The 23,057-nt window shown below is 35.9% G+C and overlaps 3 protein-coding genes across 6 annotated transcripts; all 3 read left to right on the top strand.

Annotated features, from left to right (window-relative positions):
• The first annotated feature begins 1,244 nt into the window (after positions 1-1,244).
• On the top strand, positions 1,245-5,326 carry spon2b (spondin 2b, extracellular matrix protein). Its single transcript, XM_083561513.1, has 6 exons — positions 1,245-1,672; positions 2,223-2,466; positions 2,667-2,890; positions 3,225-3,416; positions 3,506-3,689; positions 4,554-5,326. The coding sequence occupies exons 2-6, from the start codon at positions 2,238-2,240 to the stop codon at positions 4,739-4,741; spliced, it is 1,017 nt and encodes a 338-aa protein (XP_083417639.1). The 5' UTR covers positions 1,245-1,672; positions 2,223-2,237; the 3' UTR covers positions 4,742-5,326.
• A 323-nt stretch (positions 5,327-5,649) lies between these two features.
• Positions 5,650-9,250, top strand: LOC310737277 (transmembrane emp24 domain-containing protein 11). The gene is made up of 5 exons (XM_083561527.1): positions 5,650-5,803; positions 6,932-7,026; positions 7,111-7,236; positions 8,668-8,814; positions 8,919-9,250. Exons 1-5 carry the CDS (start codon positions 5,674-5,676, stop codon positions 9,066-9,068), a joined length of 648 nt encoding a protein of 215 aa, XP_083417653.1. The 5' UTR covers positions 5,650-5,673; the 3' UTR covers positions 9,069-9,250.
• Positions 9,251-9,336: 86 nt separating this feature from the next.
• On the top strand, positions 9,337-23,057 carry rnf212 (ring finger protein 212). 4 transcript variants are annotated; one of them, XM_083561514.1, is made up of 13 exons: positions 9,337-10,389; positions 12,266-12,377; positions 12,918-12,979; positions 13,079-13,153; positions 14,886-14,942; positions 15,024-15,082; positions 15,170-15,229; positions 15,348-15,406; positions 15,935-16,022; positions 16,879-16,921; positions 17,158-17,221; positions 19,414-19,483; positions 19,945-23,057. In XM_083561514.1, the coding sequence occupies exons 2-13, from the start codon at positions 12,269-12,271 to the stop codon at positions 20,093-20,095; spliced, it is 897 nt and encodes a 298-aa protein (XP_083417640.1). In that variant the 5' UTR covers positions 9,337-10,389; positions 12,266-12,268; the 3' UTR covers positions 20,096-23,057. The 4 variants fall into 4 exon arrangements, with proteins under 4 accessions (XP_083417640.1, XP_083417643.1, XP_083417642.1 ...); XM_083561517.1 differs by having other exon boundaries at positions 19,948-20,590; XM_083561516.1 differs by lacking the exon at positions 9,337-10,389 and adding an exon at positions 11,090-11,151.

Raw genomic sequence — 23,057 nt, 5'->3', positions numbered from 1 at the left:
TGTCCTTGTTTTATTAAATATTCTCTTTGTAGCTTGATATGATTACATTTTTACCTCAAAGTTCTGTGGGGAAGATGGGCACCTGATGTTACCACCTTTTAGAATGGCCACAGTTTATTACTGAAAAAAGTCGACGGTCTTCATGCTTCACGCAGGGAAAAATATTCTTATTTTTCTGTCTTTACTTCTTTAAATGAATGGTTTTCAGTTCCTTTTCTTTGTACGGAGCAATTTTAAACATGTCATTTTACTATTTAAACATGATTAGCCTACTGTTACTGATCATCTATAAATGACTTTTGACTAGCGCAAGCTATGAAACTAACAGCCTGTGTCAGTTATGTTTGTTGGCAGGGAATCTGATTGACAGGCTTTGTGACTGGAGGAAATGAAAGTAGAGCATGCAGTGTTTTATATGTATTGCAAAGTGTTATTTTTACACCAAGATTTTATACTTGGTCTGTAACAAAAAATTCTTCTAGGTCTGGATCTGGACCAGAATCAACCTTCTGAATATCACGGCTGTAAAATATGGCAATGAGTAAACTGATTTGATGCTTTGGAGCCTGGTGGATTAAAGGTGTAAAGCTTCAGAGCAGGGTGGATTTTATTAAAGTTTCACTCCAACATCTGGGTCCCCCTGCAAGGAGGTTCAAACTTGGCCATAGATAGAGCTTTTAACAAGATGACCCAACCATACATTCATTTTAAATACGTCCAACTATGTTACATGTTGAAAAATTACCATTGTTCTACAAGCCAGTAAGGATTTCTATAAGGGTGTAAATACTAGCCCACTATTTTATGTTATTCCTCTTATACATAATTTTTTTTGCATATCTTCATAGTAATTATGTTGGGCACCATATGTGTGTGTGCATATTTTGGCCCCATTCTGCAGTAGTCCCACACTGACCACATGGAGTGACATTTTACACAGCTTGAATGAATAATCAGAGATGACTGACACCAAATGACCTCACAATGACAGAAGCATCACACCACATGTCCATCAAATCTATTTTACAAATCCATGAAGCAAAAATGACTCACAGCATGTTGTATATTAAAGGTTTTTAAATCCAGTTCTTTCTTTTTAAAGAGAACAATCTGAAGTATAGAACACAGGCACACGCATCTTACTGGAAATGAAGTGCTAGGAAACTAGAGATAGATTGTTAAAAGGTTGCCAAAACGTGAGCATGTGGAAGCAGTTGTGGGTGGCATGCGGGATCATTTAGTTTAAGGGTTAGTGGCAGTACCTACACTGCAGAAGCAGAAGCCAGGTCTATTTCCACACTCGAATCAGCACACTCCACCCTTCTCACTCTCCGTCTCACTCTAACAAAAGACAACACAGCTCTACACTATGATTTCCCTCAAGCATTTCCCCAGGAGGAAGACAAAAAAAAGAGAGTCTCTCGATTCCAACTATGACATATTTAACTGCAGTTGCGTGCTTGTGAATGAACCCTGCATGGAAATGTAAGATGAAGGATGGAGCGCTCGTTTCTGGGAGGGGTCAGGAGGTTATTGATATGGTTAGACTGGAGGGTCTGTGGAAAAGCATAAATAGCTGAAAGGCGTGATCAAGTCTCGCAGTCTCTCTCAGACAGCCCAGGCATAGGTGACCTCCACTTCTGCAGAAAGCTCATCTGTCTCTGCAAAGCCAGTAAGTAATGTTCATGATCTGTTTAATCAAACATTCGGTAAAAATCAAAATTCTTTTTTTTATACTAAAGACAAATTTACATATTCAGCATGTTGCATGGATATATGTGCCCCAATGTAAATCTTGCAAAGGAGACTCTAGCACCACACCATGCTTATAAGAGTGTATATTTAATATAGTATACAGCCAATAAATGTTTTTTGCTATATAAAAGATAGATAGATAGATAGATAGATAGATAGATAGATAGATAGATAGATAGATAGATAGATAGATAGATAGATAGATAGATAGATAGATAGATAGATAGATAGATAGATAGATAGATAGATAGATAGATAGATAGATAGACTGTGTCTGGTATGCATATTTTGAAAACGTAAATTATTTTGCTTCCAAACCATTTTGGTCTTCAGAAAATGTGTTTAAATCTTCGGTAGTAAATATGAATTTAAAAGTTAAGCACACTTTTAATTGAGTCAGATAATTTAGATTTAGGTCTGCCATATGTGACAGGAGCTGACTATGTTCAATCTTAATATTCTGTTAGAACACCATCACCACCATGGAAAATATGAAAGCCATCTGTATGAGATGCTTGCTGTGGTGCTTCACCTTAGTGGCAACCGAATTTAGTGGAATCGCCACCATGCCTGTGAGTGCAGTTGACTCGATTTGCACTGCACCATCAACAGCTAAGTACAGATTAACATTTACAGGCAAGTGGAGCCAGACAGCCTTCCCCAAGCAGTACCCCGTTTACAGGCCTCCTGCTCAGTGGTCTCCACTAATTGGTGAGTGGCATACTCTAAATGTCAAGCTATTATTATTCTCAGGCATACTACAGCTATAAGTGAGAAAACTGTGAATGCTGTAGCTAAGTAAAAAACATTTTGCTCAATTATTTTATATGTATTTTTTACATTGTTTGATTACAGTTTACTGCATATTTATAATAATACTGTATTAAAAATGATTCTTATGGTGTTTTTAGGAGTATCCCACAGTTTAGACTATCACATCTGGCAAAAAAACGAATACGCAAGTAACGGGGTGAGAGAGTTTTCCGAAAAAGGAGAGGCTTGGACTCTGATTAAGGAGGTGGAGGCAGCTGGGGAGCGCATCCAGAGTGTATATGGTCTCTTTTCCACGCCAGCTGTGCTTGGAGGTTCAGGCCAGACAAGCACTGAGTTTGAGGTGTATGCCAGGCACAACTTTGTAAGTTCAAGTCGATATATTGTACAATACAAAGACACACCTTCCTTTTTATAATTTTGGTTTATAAACTATAAAGTCAATAAAAGCAAATTTTACACTATGTTTGAAAGGTGTTATACATTACTTTTTCAAATAAATACATAAAAAAACTGTAAAACTGCATGCAAACTGCAGCCCCAACTCACATGAACCAAAAAGACCAAGAATATTCGCAGTTTCAATGGATGCATATCAATAGGATATCATTCAAAATGATGCATGTCAAATCTTTATTGCTGCGTTCACACTTTAAACCCCAACAAAATGCTATCTTTATTCTGTTTTTGTTTCACAGTTGTCTTTTATTATGAGGCTTGTGCCGAGCCCAGACTGGTTTATCGGTGTAGACAGTCTAAATCTTTGTGATGGGGATCGCTGGAAAGAAAACATTAGCCTTGATCTGTTTCCTTATGATGCTGGCACAGACAGTGGCTTCACTTTTTCTTCACCCAAATTTGAGACTATTCCTCAGGACAAAGTCACACAGGTAACTACAGGAAGACAGACTATCTTTCTCAGTAGGCAAAGTATAGATCATTGGCCACATCTTAATCTTTTTTTTCTTTATTTTCCTAGATAACATCATCATTTCCAAGTCACCCTGTTAACTCGTTCTACTATCCACGTCTGAGACATCTTCCCCCGATTGCCAAGGTTACACTCACCAAGATTGAGAGAAAACAGATCTTTAGTTTACCGATTGCACCTACACAATCGAATCAAATTCTCACTGGCAACGAAATAGTCGAGTCTCTTATAAGTAAGTAAATTATAGGATATTTTCATACCATTTTTTTTTTCCCACAAATGGATTAATATGCGAAATTACTTATTCCAACTAAGGAACAGACAACAAAATGAACATTTTCATTCTTTCCAAAAAGTTCATTTGTTTAATATGCTGCATTTTAATCGAATACGTCTAGTTTTACTGAATTATATGCTGCAATTAGTTTAAAAGCAACTCATGTTCTTTGAAGAGAACGTACGGAAATCCAGTTTGGGCTTGTAGCATATTGTGTCACTGAAAAAAAGAAGTAAAAAAAACAACATTTACCCATCCCCATGGTGACCAAAACAACTAATCCAAACAAGATTATGGGGGTCGGTCCACTTGGTAGTTTTCTGCAACTCAGCAGTCACGAAGAGTTGATCATGGAAACAAAACCTAATGTCAAGTCCAGTCATGCTTGTTTCGTCATGTGCCAACCCTCTGTTTTCCCACTTTTTCAACAACTTCAATATGTCATAGTGATCAATGTTTTACAAGACTGTAACTTGTGGAAGGGTTTCGTTGAAGAACCTTTGCATAATATTTTCCATTTGGTTTTCATTATAAAGGGTATCTAACAGTTTTGATTTTCAATGAACATTTTGTTTTCAATTTAGCTTCTGATGGTGGCAAAAAATTAGGATCCACATATTGTTTGATTTGCTGTATGAACTATGAACAGCAATTGACAGAATTGACTGTTATTCATATAGTATCAATAAACAAAGTAATGCATAAAGCTACTTATCGAACACATCTAACAGAAAACAGCACGAATCAGCACACTTTTTTTTTTGCAATAAACGTTTTTGACTTTATGATTCTAATATTTCTATTCTATTTGTCCTTCAGATACACCTCTTGACTGTGAGGTGTCTGCCTGGTCCCCTTGGGGTTTATGCAAAGGTGAGTGTGGGACGGAGAAAAAGAAAGGCATTAGATATCGTACGCGCTACATTCACATAAAGCCTGCTAACAACGGCTCTGCCTGCCCACCTCTCGAGGAAGAGAGAACCTGTTTACTTGACTCCTGTGAGTGAGAGTCTGTGACATGACATCCATCAATTCCTATTTTACCTTTTCCTTTTTTCAAAGCACAATCCGGTTTGGACTACAGATTCACAATGACAAGACAACGTTTATAAAAGCTATAATGTAACTGTATATGTGTTTCAGGGTTTTTTTAAGCAACACTACTGCTTTGCTCCCATTGAGTTTGTCATACACGTTATGTCCTACATGTTATGTATTATAGAAATGTCTTCTAATATTGTGATATTTTTGTTTGTCCACCTTTACAGTAGCTCAATATATTTCACTGGAGACAAAAAAAGTGTGCAAAGGACAGCAGTTTATTATCTATTTGCTATAATGATATCTATATTACAATTTAGGTGCTATTAAAGACTTTTTTATGTTGAACGTATGGAAAATTATTGAACTGATATGGACTGGCGCCCCCTGGTGGAACGATTGAGCGCTTACACTTCAGTATCAAGTCATGTACTCTTAGAAAGGTGCTTACTTGTTTCTAATGTGTTTTGTGTGGTAAATGTCTATGCATTCAATGCAATAAACTGTAAATATCAATTGTAAATATAAACAAATAAACTGTTTCCTGTTAACTCGTATGTCACTGTTCATAACCAAACCCAGGTTTTTCACTTTTAGTGATTACTTTCTTTTTTTTTTTTATTGAAAACGTACAAACATACAAAATTCCTAGAATAAAAATATAATTGCATATCATTATACTCTACCAAGCAGGACTGTGACTAGGTTATCCATTTGGTTTCTTTATTATCTCTAAACTTGTGGTCTTATCGTTCTTTTAACCTTGTATGAGTAGCACTAAGCTGGGCAGGTGGACATTTCACACATTTGCTCTCATGCTCACACACACAGCTATAATACAGATATCCATTCTGAACGTTTCTAATAATTTCATTTTAATATTATAACAATAACCACTATGGATTTAACCCGGACCTGTCTTCTGATATCATGCCTGGTTATTTCGACTCTAGCAATGTTCTTTGATTTGTCACAGCACAGGGAAAAGTGTATAATCGAGGAGATTCCTGGGGACACCCTTGTTACAGGTGAATAACTTTTACAGAAACTGTATTTTTTTTTGTTTGTTTTTTACAATATCCAACGTATCTTCGATTCATTTCACCTCCAGGGTATAGTACTGTTACACTGTTATAATCACATGGCTGATGCTGTGCATTAGGAATATAGGTAATAGAATAAATATAGCTATTTATTATATATACTATACTAAATACTATAGTGTGTTTAAAGCAGGTTAGTCTGTTTTTATTAGACATACCACACAGAAATAACAATAGTTTTAAATAGCAAAGTAATTTACTACATTTTATATGTACTTTAATGGTTTTTACATATAGTTATAATAGTTATATAGTATATAATGTATGCCAAAACTATGATACAATAAAAATATATTAATATTAATGTTTTATTTTAGAGTGTATTGCTGTAACATAGAAACAAATCAAAATCTTAAAAAGAAACAGTCTAAACATTCAACTGATGCCACAGGATGCATTGATCTGATGACAGTATCAATTACACATTTTTTAAATAAATAAGAAAACCAACAAAATAAAGCCTGCTGTTTAAAATAATCAGCTACAGGGTGGTGTGATGCTTAAAATTAATTACTTTCTAATAAAGCATAGCTCAAAATTGCTTTTATATCATCAGAGAAATATAATATGTCATAGTAAGTAAGTAATTTGCGAATGTAAACGCATTGAACATTTTAATTGTTTAACAGCAGACTTAATTTGAGGTGACATTTACAACAAATATTAGTCCCTGGTGGTCTAGTGGTTAGGATGCGGTGCTCTCACTGCTGCGGCCCGGGTTTGATCCCCAGTCCGGGAACCAACCCCAGCCACTTTCAGTGTTGGTCCCAAGCCCGGATAAATGGGGAGGGTTGTGTTAGGAAGGGCATCCAGCGTAAAAACCTGTGCCAAATCAAATGTGCAGAGGATCCGTTGTGGTGACCCCTAACCGGAGAAGCCGAAAGAAGTCAGTCAGTCATTTAAAACAAATATTAGACATATAGCAAATATTAATATATATAGTCTCTCTCACTTGCTTTCTTTCTTCCGTACACAAATCAAGGAACAGTTAATTCAGTCAAATGAACAAAACAACATTAAAAAGTCAATTATGAGGTGTTGTCTTCCCTCCAGGATATATCTTATTAGAACCCTGGGATAAAAATCAAGGCCACTCTCCTCACTCACACCTTGGATTAACTGTCACTGTTAAAGACCCTAATCTTGAGGTTGGATCTTTTTTTATTACATGATAAATTAAATGATTTTTTTTTTTTTTTAACTACTTGACTATATTGAGTTAATGTTTGCAGGTATTGCTGATGAAACGATTTGGGAAATATGGAAAATTCACCTTTACATCCCATGACTCTGGTCAGCATTTCCTGTGTGTGAAATCAAACATGACAAGATTCTCTACGTTTGCAGATGAGCGTTTGGTAAGTCAGACCAAAACTATTGTAAGTGACCTACATGACTGTATACATCACAATATTTCTTCCAGGATCTGGAAGTTGAGTCAAGTCAATTGGACTTTGATTAAAACATTTCACTACTCATTCAAGCAGCTTCTTCAGTCTGAGACAAGGGAAATAGAAGTTTATTTGACATAGCTCAACTTCCAGATAACCACACCTGGATGACTGAAAATCTTCACAGACACATTTATTCCAGGAAGCGATGTCTTTGGTAAATTGCAGGATATTTCATTTTACATTACCTATAGACAAGGTTACTTTGAGTTGGTTAAACCAAAGTAATAGCTTTTTTTTTTTTTTATCCAACCTTGTTATTAAATTATAATGGTTTTTAATTTTATGATGTACCAATAGGAAAGGTACTGTACATATGGCACATGCATGACATACATTAGGTTACTGTAGATAGTTAAATTCGAGAAAGGTGGATTTTGTCTATTGTTTCTATGAACAGTTCCTTACAATGGGTACAGTTGCCACAAACTCTAGTGTCTATCTATTAACAGCCAATAACCTCAGTAATAATAGAGTGAATATAGTGAATATCCAGTAACATTCAGATGAGGATGGGTTCATCTTTGAAATGGGTTCTTCTCAAGGTTTCTTGCTTACACAATATTCACGAGTTTTAAATGCAATGTCTAAAGGATAATCCACATCTGTAATGCTGCTTTATAACTATGCATAATGTACTGTATAAAGTGCCACACAAACACACAATTAAAATTAATTGAAATAACTGGCACTGTTGTGTGCCAATTATTTGTGTGTGTGTGTGTGTGTGTGTGTGTGTGTGTGTGTGTGTGTGTGTGTGTGTGTGTGTGTGTGCGTTTGTTATTTATTTTGGCTAGACTGGGCTATTTCTGGACGTCATATAGGCTGGGCCATGGAAAAGTATACCGCCTCCTCAACTAGACAGACAGACAGTCGTCAGACAGAGAGCAAGGGGCTACAGCCTCCTCCGAAGAGTTTGGCAGTAGTTTGTAGTTTTGCTATTTTTCCGTGGCCCACCCTACTTCTAACACTGTTTACCTGACTGGAGAGTCACCACTAGGTGGCACTCTTACAGAGATTTGTGTGGAAATAATTCCAAACCATGAACAGAGGCAACAAAGTGAAAAAAACATGAAACACAATCATACATTCAATACATTGCTGGTCCTATTTTAAGATGTATATGATACTACTGTGTGAGCTGACTAACACATTATATTGTATCGCTCGTTACCGACAGATGCTTGTAACACTATCGTTTGTTTCACGTACAGAATATTTTTTAATGTTGCTCAAGTATTGATTTGATGTTAGATTCACTGGAAATTCACATGATAGGTCTTACTGTAGAGCAAAATATTTACATTATAAATGAAACCTCACAGTATCCTTGTACAGAAAGTGCATTTAGATGTGCAGATGGTTGAGGACACCATCGATCCCAGCGCTGCCAAGACCAAAGACACCTTTGAATCAGTGGAGTTCAAAATCAAGCACCTGATGGGCCAGATGCAGTTGATCAGCAAGCAGCAAGACTTCGAAAGGGTAAGGATGGAAGCGACAAAAGCTATTTTTTTCTGCCCACATTGGCAAAAAGTGTACTAAGTGCAAATTGAATTGACTTTGCTTTGTTGAACTGTTAATCACAGGAACGTGAGGAAACATTTCGACAAATGAGTGAAGAAACAAATGGAAATGTTTTGTGGTGGGCAATAATCCAAACCTCATTACTACTCACTGTAGGATTCTGGCAAATGAGAAGCTTGAAGAATTTTTTCATCAAAAAGAAATTGGTCTAACAATTATATGACTTAATAAGAAGCTACCTATGATGAAGGCTAGCATAACTTCTAAAGATTAGCCACCCTTCATTTATAAATCTTTATTATATGACTATGTAGAATTTGTATTAATACATTAAGTGGTTTTCTTAACTCTGCTTTTGAGGTCTTGACTAATAAAGTCTTATTGCTGTACATTCTTACTGCCTAGTTATTGTGGCTTATCACTAGGTATAGTGGATACAAAAAGTCCACACAAAAACCCTTTTTGTTTCTTAAAATGTATGAAACCAAGAGTTTTTTCCCATCTTTAATGTGATAAAGCAAACAACAAAATTCATATTAAAAACAAATATAAATCTTACTGTGGGGATGCTGTGATAAAATGTTTTGTGGCCAAAAACAATCTGACAAAATTACCACATTATCACAACACAATCAGATCCAACAACACATTATCACAACATAAATCCAACCCAACGAGACATTTTAACAACTTAAAAGTAAATCTGTAATATATGCTATCACACAAACAGCAATCAGAAATCTAACAACACAACATTATCGCAACACAAATCTAAAACCAACAACACATCATCACAACTCAAACAGAAATCCAACAACACAACATTAATTCAACACAAATACAAATTTAACAACCTATTATCTTAACACAAAAACAAATCCAACAACACTACATTATCACAACACAAACACAAATCCAACAATGAGACATTTAAACAACTCAAAAAGTGAAAAATATGCTATCACAACACAAACAGAAATCCAACAACACATTTCACAACAGAACATAATCACGACACACATTCAACAACACAACATTATCAAAACCTAGCTGAAATCCATCACAACATTATCACAACATAAACCCAAATTTAACAACAAAACATCACAACACAAACAGAAATCCAACAACACAACATAAACACGACACGCATTCAACAACACAACATTATCAAAGCACAAGCTTAAATCCATTATAACATTATCACAACATAAACCCAAATTCAACAACAAAACATCACACCACAACCACACAACCAGAGAAATGACAACGAAGGAGTGGGATTCCAAGAGACCTGGCAACCCAACCTTGCACGTTCGCGCGCTTTGATACTGCAAAGTCACACAGTGTATTTCAGTGGTCAAACTGCAGCCTGCTGAATGAGTTATAACCTACAGAACTTAAAGAAATAACCAACAACTGTGACATTTCGACATTTTATTTAGAAAATAAACGTCTGGACACATTAATAATCTATTTTCAGTAGTATAAACATACAGCTAGCTAGCTAGTCCTCTAACCTGGAATAAACAGGTAAGTAGGTGTCAAGATAGCTGAATATTTAAACTGGTTAGGTTTAAGAATTTATTAAGTTTATATATATTTTTCCTTCTTTCTTTACTTCTTCTTTTTCTAAGATACTCTCCCTAAGTCATATCTCTCTATAAACTATTACACCTGTCTGGTAGTGAAGGTATACAGGAGAATAATGTACCAAAAACATTGGGTAAATGTTTACCCAAAGTTAAAAATGTATATTAATTATAATTATTGTAAGAATGATCATAATCATAAGAAACAATAGTAAAGTCATGTCATAAAAAATATATATTAATTAGCCTAATATTATAAACAATTCAACAACATTACTGACAACGTTCAATGGTCCTAATATATTTTATAAACATTCAGAATTTGTGTTTATTTTACCTTCAGGTCTTTTTACAAATAAAAAAAAATACTCATTACTATGTGATGTTTAATGGATACATGAATTGTTTGTAATGAAATCATTCTTCTATTTGATAATTTTATTAACCGCCACCGATTTTCAGTTCAATTGCGTTTTATTTATATAGAGCTTTTAACAATGGGCATTGTCCCAAAGCAGCTCTACAGAGATATAGAGCATATAAAATGATATTTACCTGTTAGTGCTTATACGTTTATCGCTAATGAGCAGTGACGAGGAAAAACTCCCTGAGATGGTATGTGGAAGAAACAATGAGAAGAACCAGACTCAGAAGACACTCGTCCTCATCTGGGTGGCACCAGCAGCTTTAAAGAGATAAAGAGGTGCCTATGGGTTTATTGACTATAAGTTTATCCCTAATGAGAAAGCCAGTGGTAACAGCAGCAAGTAAACACTCCCTGAGATGATTATGAGAAAGAAACTGTTCAGTCCTAAGCCATTATAACAGACTGATTGTATAGTTTCAGTCCAATTGCATCTTAATATTTCTTGAGTTGCTCAGTAACTTCATGGATCTTTAAGCTCTTCACGTGGAACCATTCTCAGCTGCAGTGAAAGGTCTTAAAATAAAGAGAACTCCATCCTGAAGTAGGCCGGTTTAAATAGAGGGCATCTGGAAAAAAGAAAAAGACAGGATCGCTGGTCAGTAGCATGTTTAACATGGTTTCCTCTATAACCCAGAATGATATTTGACTACCCACTGATCCTGGCACCAGTGGAAATCTGCCTTTATTTCATGATAATGCTTTAGTTCTTTAGTCTCTTCTGCTGTTTCACCTACACATCTGCACACACTACTCGAAAAGATCACCTTCCAACGTTTGAACTTCTCTCGAATCTCCTTCAGCGGCATTGTTTCATCATCTTGTAGTTGAATAGCCAAGCCTTTGCGCAGCTGCGTCGTATAACTACATCACGTTCTGGAGTCCAACATTTACCTCATTACCCCGTTAACGCATTGCAGTGATTATATAATGCGACTTTAAAATGTTTCCCCTCTAAAAGGATGAAAACAAGAAAACGAATGCCAGGAGAAACGTTTACAATTATGACATTCGCTGACGTACACAATTTTTTGGGGCTATTACCGAGACACACCTGCATTTAACCACCGAGCTGCTTGTGACACTGATTAGTTTCATTCCATCGAAATGGCACACAGCCAATATAGCAATCATTTTACAAATTAGGTTAACTTATTACAACCTTATTTTATGATATCCATTCACATTCAGGTTAATTATTAGATGTTTAATGTCTGCAACACTGAACATTGCATATCTGCAGTCTGCAGTGTACAGTGGTCTTAGAACTTGTACCTCATCTATTGTAGGTATTGTAGGTCCAGATGGGTAAATAACCTTACCAATGCACACTATATAGATTGTATATATGTATAGTTTTATATACTCTGTATAACTATACACTGTCATGCAGATTATGTCCCAGTGGATATGCTGTAATTCGTGCTTTAAGCCTCCAGGACCGGACATCCAACTTGCTCTGACAAATTGTGGCCATATTTTCTGCAACATATGCTTTCAAAAAGGTAATATATATCTAGCAGCTTAACTTAGTTCGATTATGTCTGTGCTTTACAGAGTTGGCACTTTATAAGGTACACATACTGTACCCTGAGGTATGTCTGTTTATGTGCCTGTGAAAACATTTTTTTTTAAAGTTGTACAGATGTTGGTACAAAAACATAATCAGGAACAACAGCTTTACACACTCTTGGCATCTGGACAGTTTGTTACTTCAAACATTTGCCATGCCAATGTAAAACTTGCCGAAGATGTTCTTCACTAGTTGGATATTTCTTTCTTCCCTTACGATCCAATTTATTCCAAAACAAAAAAAAGTTCAACATGATTAAAGTTATAGATAACAAAATAATGTCTCTAACTTATCTCTAAATAATGCTTATAGAGCTTAGACGTATGTTTCGGGTCATTGAATGGTAAATTTGGTTCAAAATAGACACAGTCAAGATAGAATTGTATGCCATTGAAGTATGGAATTGGAAAGGTGTGTGTTACTTCCTTTAGCTTTTTGTTGACCATCAGTCACAGTGTAGTTTATTCTATAGGCAAAGAAGGCGAGTGTCTGATCTGCAAAACAAAATGTCAGCTGTCTCTGCTGTCAGACAAAGTAAGTATCACCTCTATTTATTGTCCCCCTGGTTGCCTTGCTTAAAAATATTATATTAGATTTCTATGATATAACAAGTATATGTTTATTCTATTTCAGAGCAGCTCAGAGGTCAGAGCTCTCTTCTCAGATATCAGCACTACTGCAGTCAAATACTTCTCAGAGATAAGCAAGGTGAACATTGTAGCACTCATGTATGTGCCTGTCTGCTTTCATTTTACCCTGAGCCTTTACTAGTCACTTTGTTAGGGTTGTCACTGTTGGTCATTTTGATGATTACTCGATCATTTCCTTTTATTAATAATCAAGTTGTTGTAAAATCTTTATAGTGTTTATGCATCTAAGCAGTTGTCTCACATACAGACTTATCATGTAAAAGTATTTTAAACCTGGTTAACTGGATATTAATATACAGTGCATACAGAAAGTATTCACAGCCTTATTCCAAAATTTATTAAATTCATTATTTTCTTGAAAATTCTGCAAACAATACACCATAATGAAAACCTGAAAGAAGTTTGTATGAAATCTTTGAAATTCATACAAAAAAAAAAAACATGTTCATGTAAACATGTACATGTACATGTAAAGTCGAAAGAATTGTCTGTAGAACTGATCTGGGGACGGGTACAGAAAAATCTCTGCAGCATTGAAGGCCCCAATGAGCACAGTGGCCTCCTTTATCCGTAGATGAGCGGCCAAACTGAGCGATTAGGGCAGAAGTGCCTTAGTCGGGGAGGTGACCAAGAACACGATGGTCACTCTGAAAGAGCCCCAGCATCTCTGCAGCACTACACCAATCAGGCCTGTATGGTAGAGTGGCCAGACGGAAGGCACATGACAGCCCACCTGGAGGGACTCTCAGACCCTGAATGCCAAGCGTCATGTCTGGAAGAAACCAGGCACCGCTCATTACATTGCCAATACCATCCCTGCAGTGAAGCATGGTGGTGGCAGCATCATGCTGTGGGGATGTTTTTCAGCAGCAGAAACTGGGAGACTAGTCAGGATTGAGGGAAAGATGAATGCAGCAATCTACAGAGACATCCTTGATGAGAACCTGCTTCAGAGCGCTCTGGACCTCAGACTGTGACAACAGTTCATCTTTCAACAAGACAACAACCCTAAGCACCCAGCCAAAATAATAAAGGCGCGGCTGAGGTACACCTCTGTGACCGTCCTTGACTGTCCCAGCCAGAGCCCAGATTGAAATTGTCTGGAGAGATCTGAAAACAGCTGTGCTCCCCATCCAACCCAAAGGGTTTTGCAAAGAAGAATGGGAGAAACTGCCCAAAAATATTTGCCAAGTTTGTAGCATCAATCTCAAAAAGACTTATGGTTTTAAGTGCTTCAACAAAGTCTGTGAATACTAATGTACATGTGATTTTAAATTTTGTAATACATTTGCAAAGATACTTCTTTCACGAGGAAAATAATAAATGTAATTAATTTTGGAATAAAGCTGTAACATAACGCTGTGAATACTTTCCAGATGCACTGTAAGTGTGCCCAGACACAGCTCTTAAATTATAATTTCATTACAAACAATAATGTTTCCATTTTGCTGTAATCACCTTCAGTTATTTTTATCCTCTGCACACCTGCATGCAGGAGTAATAGAAACACAAGTAGACATTAAACAAGCTGTAAAGGAGTACATTTACATTTCACTCTTACAAATTTTCGAGACATTTACTTGGTTAGACTACACAGCTTGCATGCTGTGTTCTCTGGTCACTATCGCCCCCTTCTGGAAGGTTATTCTCTGAATATTTGATTACATATGAAATTATTCGAATCAAGTATTTGATTATAAGCAGGTCTCGGTGACAGCCCTGATGTTTGAAAGCACTTGGACTTTTACACAGCACGGAATCAGACATATCTGAGTTTTTCTATTGTTTAGGTCTTGCAGTTTCAGGCAAGGCACCAGAAAAGATTACTAGCCCACTATCAACAGAAGGTACGAGTTATGTGAAGCCGCTTTTTCTTTTTTAGACTATTGTTGTAAGATGTGTCATAGAATTATCTTTGTGTTTAATAGAGTGAAAAAATGTTGGAGGCTTTAGTGAAAATGCAGCAAGAAATGAAACAAATGTCAAAGTAAGAATTTCGATCAGATGGACTATAACTGTGAAATATAAACTATTGTTGAATTTTAGCAAAATGTTCTTCATTTTTTCCACACAGAAAAATCGCAGAGCAGAAGGCTTACATATTAAAGTTAGAAGTCGCTCTTCAGCAACTAAGGTATCGCTTCCTAAGGCTTTAGAATGCTATTTAAAGAGCTTTTTATGGCCTGAAATACAAAAAGACATACAGAATACAGCGCTGTACTTTTAGTTAAATGGTTTATTTATTTATCCAGTTCCAGAGTTGGATTACAGTCCAGCAGGGATTTACATGCCTCCAGTCATTTTAAACCAGGTAAAGCATAACATGTGTTCACCGTCCATAAAATCTTAATGAAAATGAAATATAATGCTAAAAATAATGACATTTGCAGTAGACTTCTATACAACTGTATAATTTAATTTAAACATAAAAAAGCACCAGTCATTCTTAGTTTTAGCTTATTTCAGGTTTTTTTTTAGAAAATGTAATTTAGTAAATGAAAATAGAAAGTAAATTGTAAAAAGACATTTTTTGTGAGAAGAAAGTCAATCTGTTTCTGCTAAATCCTAAATTATATATATCATTTATATTAGCTAAATTTCCTATCTAGTATATTGTAATTGCTTATAAATAGAATAGGAAGATATATGTTGGTAAATAAGAAGTTTTTCTGACATTGTTGGTAACTGAGAACACGAGGAAAACATTACATAATGCTGAAGACAGGTGAAGATTACGGTATGAATAAAAAAAACAAACAAGGAACAATATACCCCTGTAACACAATAGAGCATTTTGTGATGGTTCATTTTATTATTGTTAATTATTATTATTATTAAGGGTACTCGTCTTCTCCAACTTCATCAGTGACAAAAATCCCCTACTCCTCCCCAGTGTGTCTCTCCCGCCAGCCCTCTAGTGCCAGTCTGTGAGTACCATGTACACTGAACCACACGTTATTATTTGCAGTACAGGTTACGCTTCCAGAATTAATCATAGGCTTTCTTTAAATGATCTGATGCTGTTTTAAATTAAGTAAGAAATAATACACAACCCTAATGATTGGGACTGATTCATTAAATGAATTCCATATGCTAAAGCTGGTGGCGTATTTAGTACTTAATTTATGCATTATGCATTTAAAACGATCCACTCAATGCACTTTCAGGTGATCCAGTGAAAAACTCTGAGAATATTTGTTCAGTCATTTAGTTGAATCAAATACACTGTAATGCACTTCCTGAACAGTCCACAATCTTTCCATTCACCCCCCATGTAAATGGTTGACACATGGGGAATCAGGACATAGTTAACATAGACTATGGGGGTTGTTTCCAGGACTTTCCTCTGTTCCAAAGCCACAGTAGTTCTGCACGTCAAGGCAGGAAGGTGATTCTCGCCCTGTAAATTTTGCATATCCTGCCTCCATTCATCAGAGAACTGTAGTAGTCTGAGGTTGTTTGGATAAGGTTAGCTCTTATGGATCTGGCGACCACCTCAGAGCTACAGCAGAGCATTGACAATGCCGTAATGGTCTGGATGGCTTCTGCTATGTCTGCTGTGGGTTCTTATACAAACAGTTTACTGTAATGTCATGTGGTACCCATATAGAGATAAATGTACAAAGCAGTGAATTAAGTGTAATTGTCTGATGTTAAAGCAGTCTAAATAACAACACAAGGGGGCGCTCCAGAATTGACTGGTACATATTGCGAACAGCAAGTAAACGTGCTGGGAAATCAGCATCAACTATTTGTGATGCTTATGTAATTATTTTCCATCAGGGCTGAAAACATGGATATTGACAGCAGGGCTTTTTCCAGTAAAGTAAGCTGATTCCTATATTTTTTTCTTTAAGTTTCAATTTTTAAAACATATATTTATATATGTTTAGAATAAACCATGCCCAAATAATTTCATTATTCTTTCTATGAATCGATGGAATTTACATATTTTTTTATTATAGTTCCCGTGTAACATGCTTCAGTGTTTACCGCAAGTCTAATTTATCATTATCTTGACATAACCATAATTTTTCTCTAAATTCTTTCTTTCCCAAATAGGCCTCAATGTCTGGAAGCATTTCCAGACTTTGTCTCATCAGCCCACCACAAGATGGCCGGATAGGTTAGTCTGTCAAATATTGTTCTGCTGATGACAGTTTCTTTTCCAGATTTTTTTTTTTTCACAGTTCCTGTGAGTGTGTGTGTGTGTGTGTGTGTGTGTGTGTGTGTATGTGTGTGTGTGTGTGTGTGTGTGTGTGTGTGTGTGTGTGTGTGTGTGTGTGTTTTCACAAATTTCACAGTTCGGATTTTAAGTCATGGTTCAGTTAAATTTTAATACGGTTGGGGAAGAGACATAAAATAGCTTGAAATGTTTTATTAAAAGTTTATTACTGTTTATATTTGTGATCATCAACATTTGAACAATTTACATTTTAAAACTATTTTTAAATAAAATGCCTTTTATAAAAATAGAATAAATAAAATTAATGCAATACACTTTTTTTATTATATTGATTAAATTAAGTAATCAAATAAATTGGCACAAATTAAATTGATTAAATAAAATTTTATAAATGGAAAAAACTTTATAAAATAACTAACCCCATTTGGTTAATACAGATGTGTATGTACTTGTGTTTGTGTGTGTGTGTGTGTGTGTGTGTTTTACATTTAATATTTAATTTTTTAAAGATATGATCTACTTAACTGTTTTTCTTATTTCAGCATAATTAAACAAATGTCTTCATTATTCCAGTCGTCATTCATTCATTCACTCCCTCAAAATGCAGAGTTGTGCAGATTTTCTCCTTTTAAGAGAAATTCTTGATATAAAACGCTAAAGAATCAATATGTGTTAGTCAACATGTGTTAGTCGCTAATTAGAAGGTGACTAGCGGCTAATGCTAGCGCTATGGATTCAAGATAAAAAAATTTCTTTTCATTTTACTGCAAGTTGGAAACTGCATATAACTATGTTTGTGGCAAATAAAAAAAAACTTGAATCTTAAATCCACTTCCTGATTAGGGGCTATTGCTAGCTCTATTGATTCTTTAGTGTATTCATGCATGCGCAAAACAAATCTTATTTCCGGTACAGAGTGAGTAGCCACAGTGACACTACACTAACTCCAGTTTCTTTTTTATACCCCTGGCGTTGTTGTGAATGTTTTAAAGTTTTAAAAATAACTTTAAAAAAACACATAAAGTGCGAGGCAGAGACTAAACAAAATTGCCACAACATAAACTAAACCTGAACTCATCTGTGGCTTCAAATTGACACTTGAGATTTATCAAATGTAAACACTGTCATGTTTAAATCACTTTTAATCATGTTTTATATGAATTAATTGAAATAAAGTGAATTAATCCAGAGAATAGACCAGGCTTTGATTCTGGGTATAGTGCTGCTGAGTAAAAGGTGTATGAGTGTGTATATAGTAGCAATGCACTGTAATGACTAAGCTGCATTACAGGAATATTCAGAACGTTTAGTGCACGTTATGCTTAGAAGGCAATCTTTCACCTTTTAGTCATCATTTTAACATTTTAATGTCTATGATGGTTGCCTTGCACGGTACCAGTGAAGCAGCTGTGGTAGGAAGAATGTTCCCCTACAAACAGTTAAACAAGTAAAATGGCTAAGAGACTTATTTAGGTTAGCAGTAAAATTATTCATAAAGTTAAAATGCACGTATTCATAGCACAGCGATACATTTTCCCCGTGTATTTATAATTAGAATGTGTATGCGTATCAAGCTGCTAACTCTAACTGTTTTTTTAGTCTTTAGTATGTTTTGACTAAACCATTTGGCCCTCCATATGATATGAACATATTAATAAATAATTACAATTTACATGTGTTAGATAATTAGGTGCTAGACATTATTCGAGATATTTATTATATTCAATATAATAGTATATAGTAACTCTAATATTATAGTGTATTAGATTTGATATACTGCCTTGTTAATAACAGTGACATTACACATTGATATGCACAATTAATTTTCCTTCCAACAGGAAATAAACCATAAAACGTTTCCACATTTTATTTCTAACACTATGAATTATAATTTTTTTATTTAACATGTACTTTTTTTAAAGGTTTGTTTTAAAAACATTAGGTCTGTTGCTTTACTGAACTTTAATTGGCCTAAAAAATTAAAAATAAAAAACCATCAGAGACCTCCTGTAATTGTGCCATGGTCCACGAATCCCAGTTGAGAAAATTGCCAAACTATGTATATCTGAAGAAAAATGTAAACTGGGAAATGTTCTTCTAAAATATTTTAATAATCTTTTTTTTTTTTTTAGGTACTGTTCTTCACAGAACACCCAGTCAGAGCACTTTGGGTGGCCACTCAATAAAAAGTGCCAATGTCAGGTATTTTCTCCAGATCACAAGCTCTCTCTCTCTCTCTCTCTCTCTCTCTCTCGCTCTCTCTCTGTTTATATATATATATATATATATATATATATATATATATATATATATATATATATATATATTTGTGTGTTTTGCTGCATATCTAGCATAGATCATTTTATTAGGAACAGTATACAGCAGTTATAAAAATACTTAAACCAGCCCATCTGGCACCAACAATCAAGCCACAGTTAAAATTACTGAGATCAGATGTTTCCCCATTCTGATGGTTAATGTGAACATTACCCCAAACTGCTGGAATCTGCATGATGTTATGTACTGCTGCCACACAATTGGCTTAGGTTTATTTAACTGCATAGGTATACAGGCATTCCCAATAAAGTGTCCACTGAGTATATATTAGAATGAAATATTAAATCTGTGAAATGTTTATTTTTTTTTTTCGCCTGTGTTTTCAGTAGAGGTCATTCCACTAGCCTGAAGGAACCCATGCTGGCCTTCTCCACAAACACATTGTATTGCAGAGAAACGCCGTGGGAAATGCCGGTATTCAAAATGCCAGCGACTTACAAATACCCCTCCGTGTCCTCTCTGGGACCTCCGCCCTGACATACTGTAGCAACGATCTTAAAATATCACCAGTGGTTAAAGAACAAGGGGGCTATTCTTGTACAGATTTACTATGATGCTACCCTGGAAACACAACAGATCAATTGGAAGACAGCGTCCCGTTTTCCATCTGCAAACGAACAAGAATATACATACGCATGCCTTCTCGTACCAACTGTACCAATTTGTAGCTTCCCCTGTGCTCAAAACCACAATAGGTTCATATTAAACAGGGCTTCAGGGTACGATATAATCGCCTTTATGTGTTGTGCTTTTTTTTTCTTTTCTTTTTTTTCCTTAAATGCCCGTGTTTGCAGTAATCAATCACAGACGTGTGAGCTGCGAATGTGGATTTTAATATGCTGTAGTATGATTCATTGCATGTCAGCTGCACCTGTGAATCTGCGTGTTTTATTCTCTAAAACTCCTAAATACCATCAGTGAATCGCTTAAAACTTGGTTGTGCATTAATGATTTCGTATATTAAATTGATTGCTTTGAGTCGGACAGAGTTTTTTTCCCGTCGTTGTGCGGCATAAATGAATGTCAAGCTCTATTTTCGACTTCCTCGAAGGGCAATCTGCATTTTTTTGTGCTGAAAATTGGCAAATTACTCATTTTAAAGTTGTCAAGTGAGTTAAGAGAAACGTCTTTGATATTGTGCTTGAAATATGTAGGGGGAAAAAAAAAACTCCAATCATATTTTTGAGCCAGTATGAGTCACTCCAGTAGCCCTGTCCAACTTACAGTCCCTGTAAGGCATGTGGTGAATCAGACTGCTGTGTGAAAAGACATGCAAAACATAATTGTGTCATCGCTCTAAATGGCTTGTGTTACATGGCAGACACGACGTATTAGCGCAAACTCGGAAGTCTTTGTTTGATCCCTGTACTGCCTTCAGGTATAAAAGTGTCTCCTTACAGCGCACAGTTCAGCCTGTCACAACTGCACTTAAGATTTAAAGAGCGGGATGGCAAACACTCAAATGCTGCACGTAGCTGTTATTTTATGAACGTTTTGTCATTACATGGACGCTTTTGACGGTTAAGTTGGTTTAGCCGCTGGACATTCCCGATTGGGAGAGGGCTGCTTTGGGAAAAACGCATTAAGGCATACTTGTTTTGCATATCCAAAAGAAAACGGGATACAAAATGAGAAAATCTAGCAACACAATTACACCGTTAGATAAAACAAAACTTTTTTTTTTCTCGAGTTCAATCACAGGAAACATTTCTCTTCAGTTAACCGGTGCTGTAGAAAGATTGTGATCTCTAAGTGATCTGCTTCTGATTCATAGCATCGCACCCTAATACAAATCGCTCTGCACACACTCTACACTTAACAATGTCTTTCTGTCTTACCTCTGTGCATGTAAGGTTTACTCGGGTAATGGCACATCTGGTAGCTGTTTTCCCCTGATGTGGTGGTATACTTTGTGCATGTGTGTAGGCATGTTTTTATGTCATGATGGGGACTGATTGTGCCCACAATAATAGGCCTGTCTGACTGGCATATTCTGACAAGAAATGCTGCTGTTTTCTGGGTCTTCTTTTTTGTTATTCAATGTAAAATCAGACTTAGCATTCATAAGCTACATCATATATTATGTCAGTGGACAGTCCTCACATGAGTAGTAAGATGTATAGTATGTATGTGTCTATGGAGAGAGAGGGAGAGAGAGTGTATGCACAATAATCACTTCCCACAATTACTACAACAGAGTTAAAAAAAAAAATCTTTGCAGGCGGTTAAATTTCCAGGCTGCTCACCTCGATGGAATGCAAAGGAAACACAAAATGCTGGTAAACCTGGTGATCAGGAAACCAGCCAAAAACTAAAACTCGGACGATTCTGCTTATTAAATTGTGCCATTAAGACACTGTAAAATCTACAGAGTGACCAAAATCATCCATTATATTTGTTTTGGTAAAAATCATAAGTTGTTACAATGCAGTAAAAATTTTACAGAGTTGTGCAATTGCACTCAGGGTCTATAGAGGGAGCTAGAGGAAGGGTTGGGCAGTAGTCGTGGTAATGCATATAGCTAAAATATGGGCATACGTACACAAACACACACACACACACACACACACACACACACACACACCTGGTTCTCATTAGCTCCAAATGCAGAAGTTGTGTTGGTATGGGCCAACCTGCCTCTGGCTTTGGAGTTCAAACAGCAAAAAAATCTCAAGCAGTCCGTATTACTCTCTAAATAGACTTAAAATAAGAGATCCAATCCAAAGACGGACAGGAACAAAACGTCTCCATAAAAGCTGGCACAGTTCTCCGACGTGTTTTTACGGCGCCGCTGCAAATCAATGGCCGGGCATTAAGTTACACATTTCTAAATGCAGCTTGACGAGCCACTCAAATGGCCGCAATTGAACATAAGGTTACATATGTTGAGCTTTTTAAGCCTCCTCAGACTGAGTGGAGATTGAACAATGGCTTAATTGTATCGTACAGATGGCGAGGCATGCAATCGAGTAAGGCATAACGCTCTTCATGACGGAGTCATGGTGAAGCAGATTGGATGTGAGAAGTGGACTTGAATCGACAGGAACGTTGAAAAGCAGCAGGTCCAGAACGACTAATAACAATAACCATATTTTTAGCCAAGAGGAATAAATTTAGTCTGGATATATAATGCTAGAGTACCACTCACAAAGCATTTCGACTTTAAAGTGACTTCTAATAGTGCCTGCTTTATAGAGAGCAGTTATTCTGAACTTCTAAATAATTACACGTATAATTGGATTTAAAAGTCATACAAATTAGTGTTTGCGAGCAAAATTCCCTCCTTTGCGATTTTTAAAACAAACAGAACCATGATTTTTCAATAATTACTGTTGATTTGTATTATATGGTTAGTTAGCGGTTGACTGATTCCAAGTAACAAAGTTAAACATAAATACATTCATATACGACGTCTGTAAAAAAAAAAAAAAAAAAAAAA

Source organism: Silurus aristotelis, assembly GCF_946808225.1.
Source record: "Silurus aristotelis genome assembly, chromosome: 14".
Lineage (NCBI taxonomy): Eukaryota > Metazoa > Chordata > Actinopteri > Siluriformes > Siluridae > Silurus > Silurus aristotelis.
Note: the sequence above shows the minus strand (reverse complement) of the source record. Positions and strands in the feature narration are given on the sequence as shown.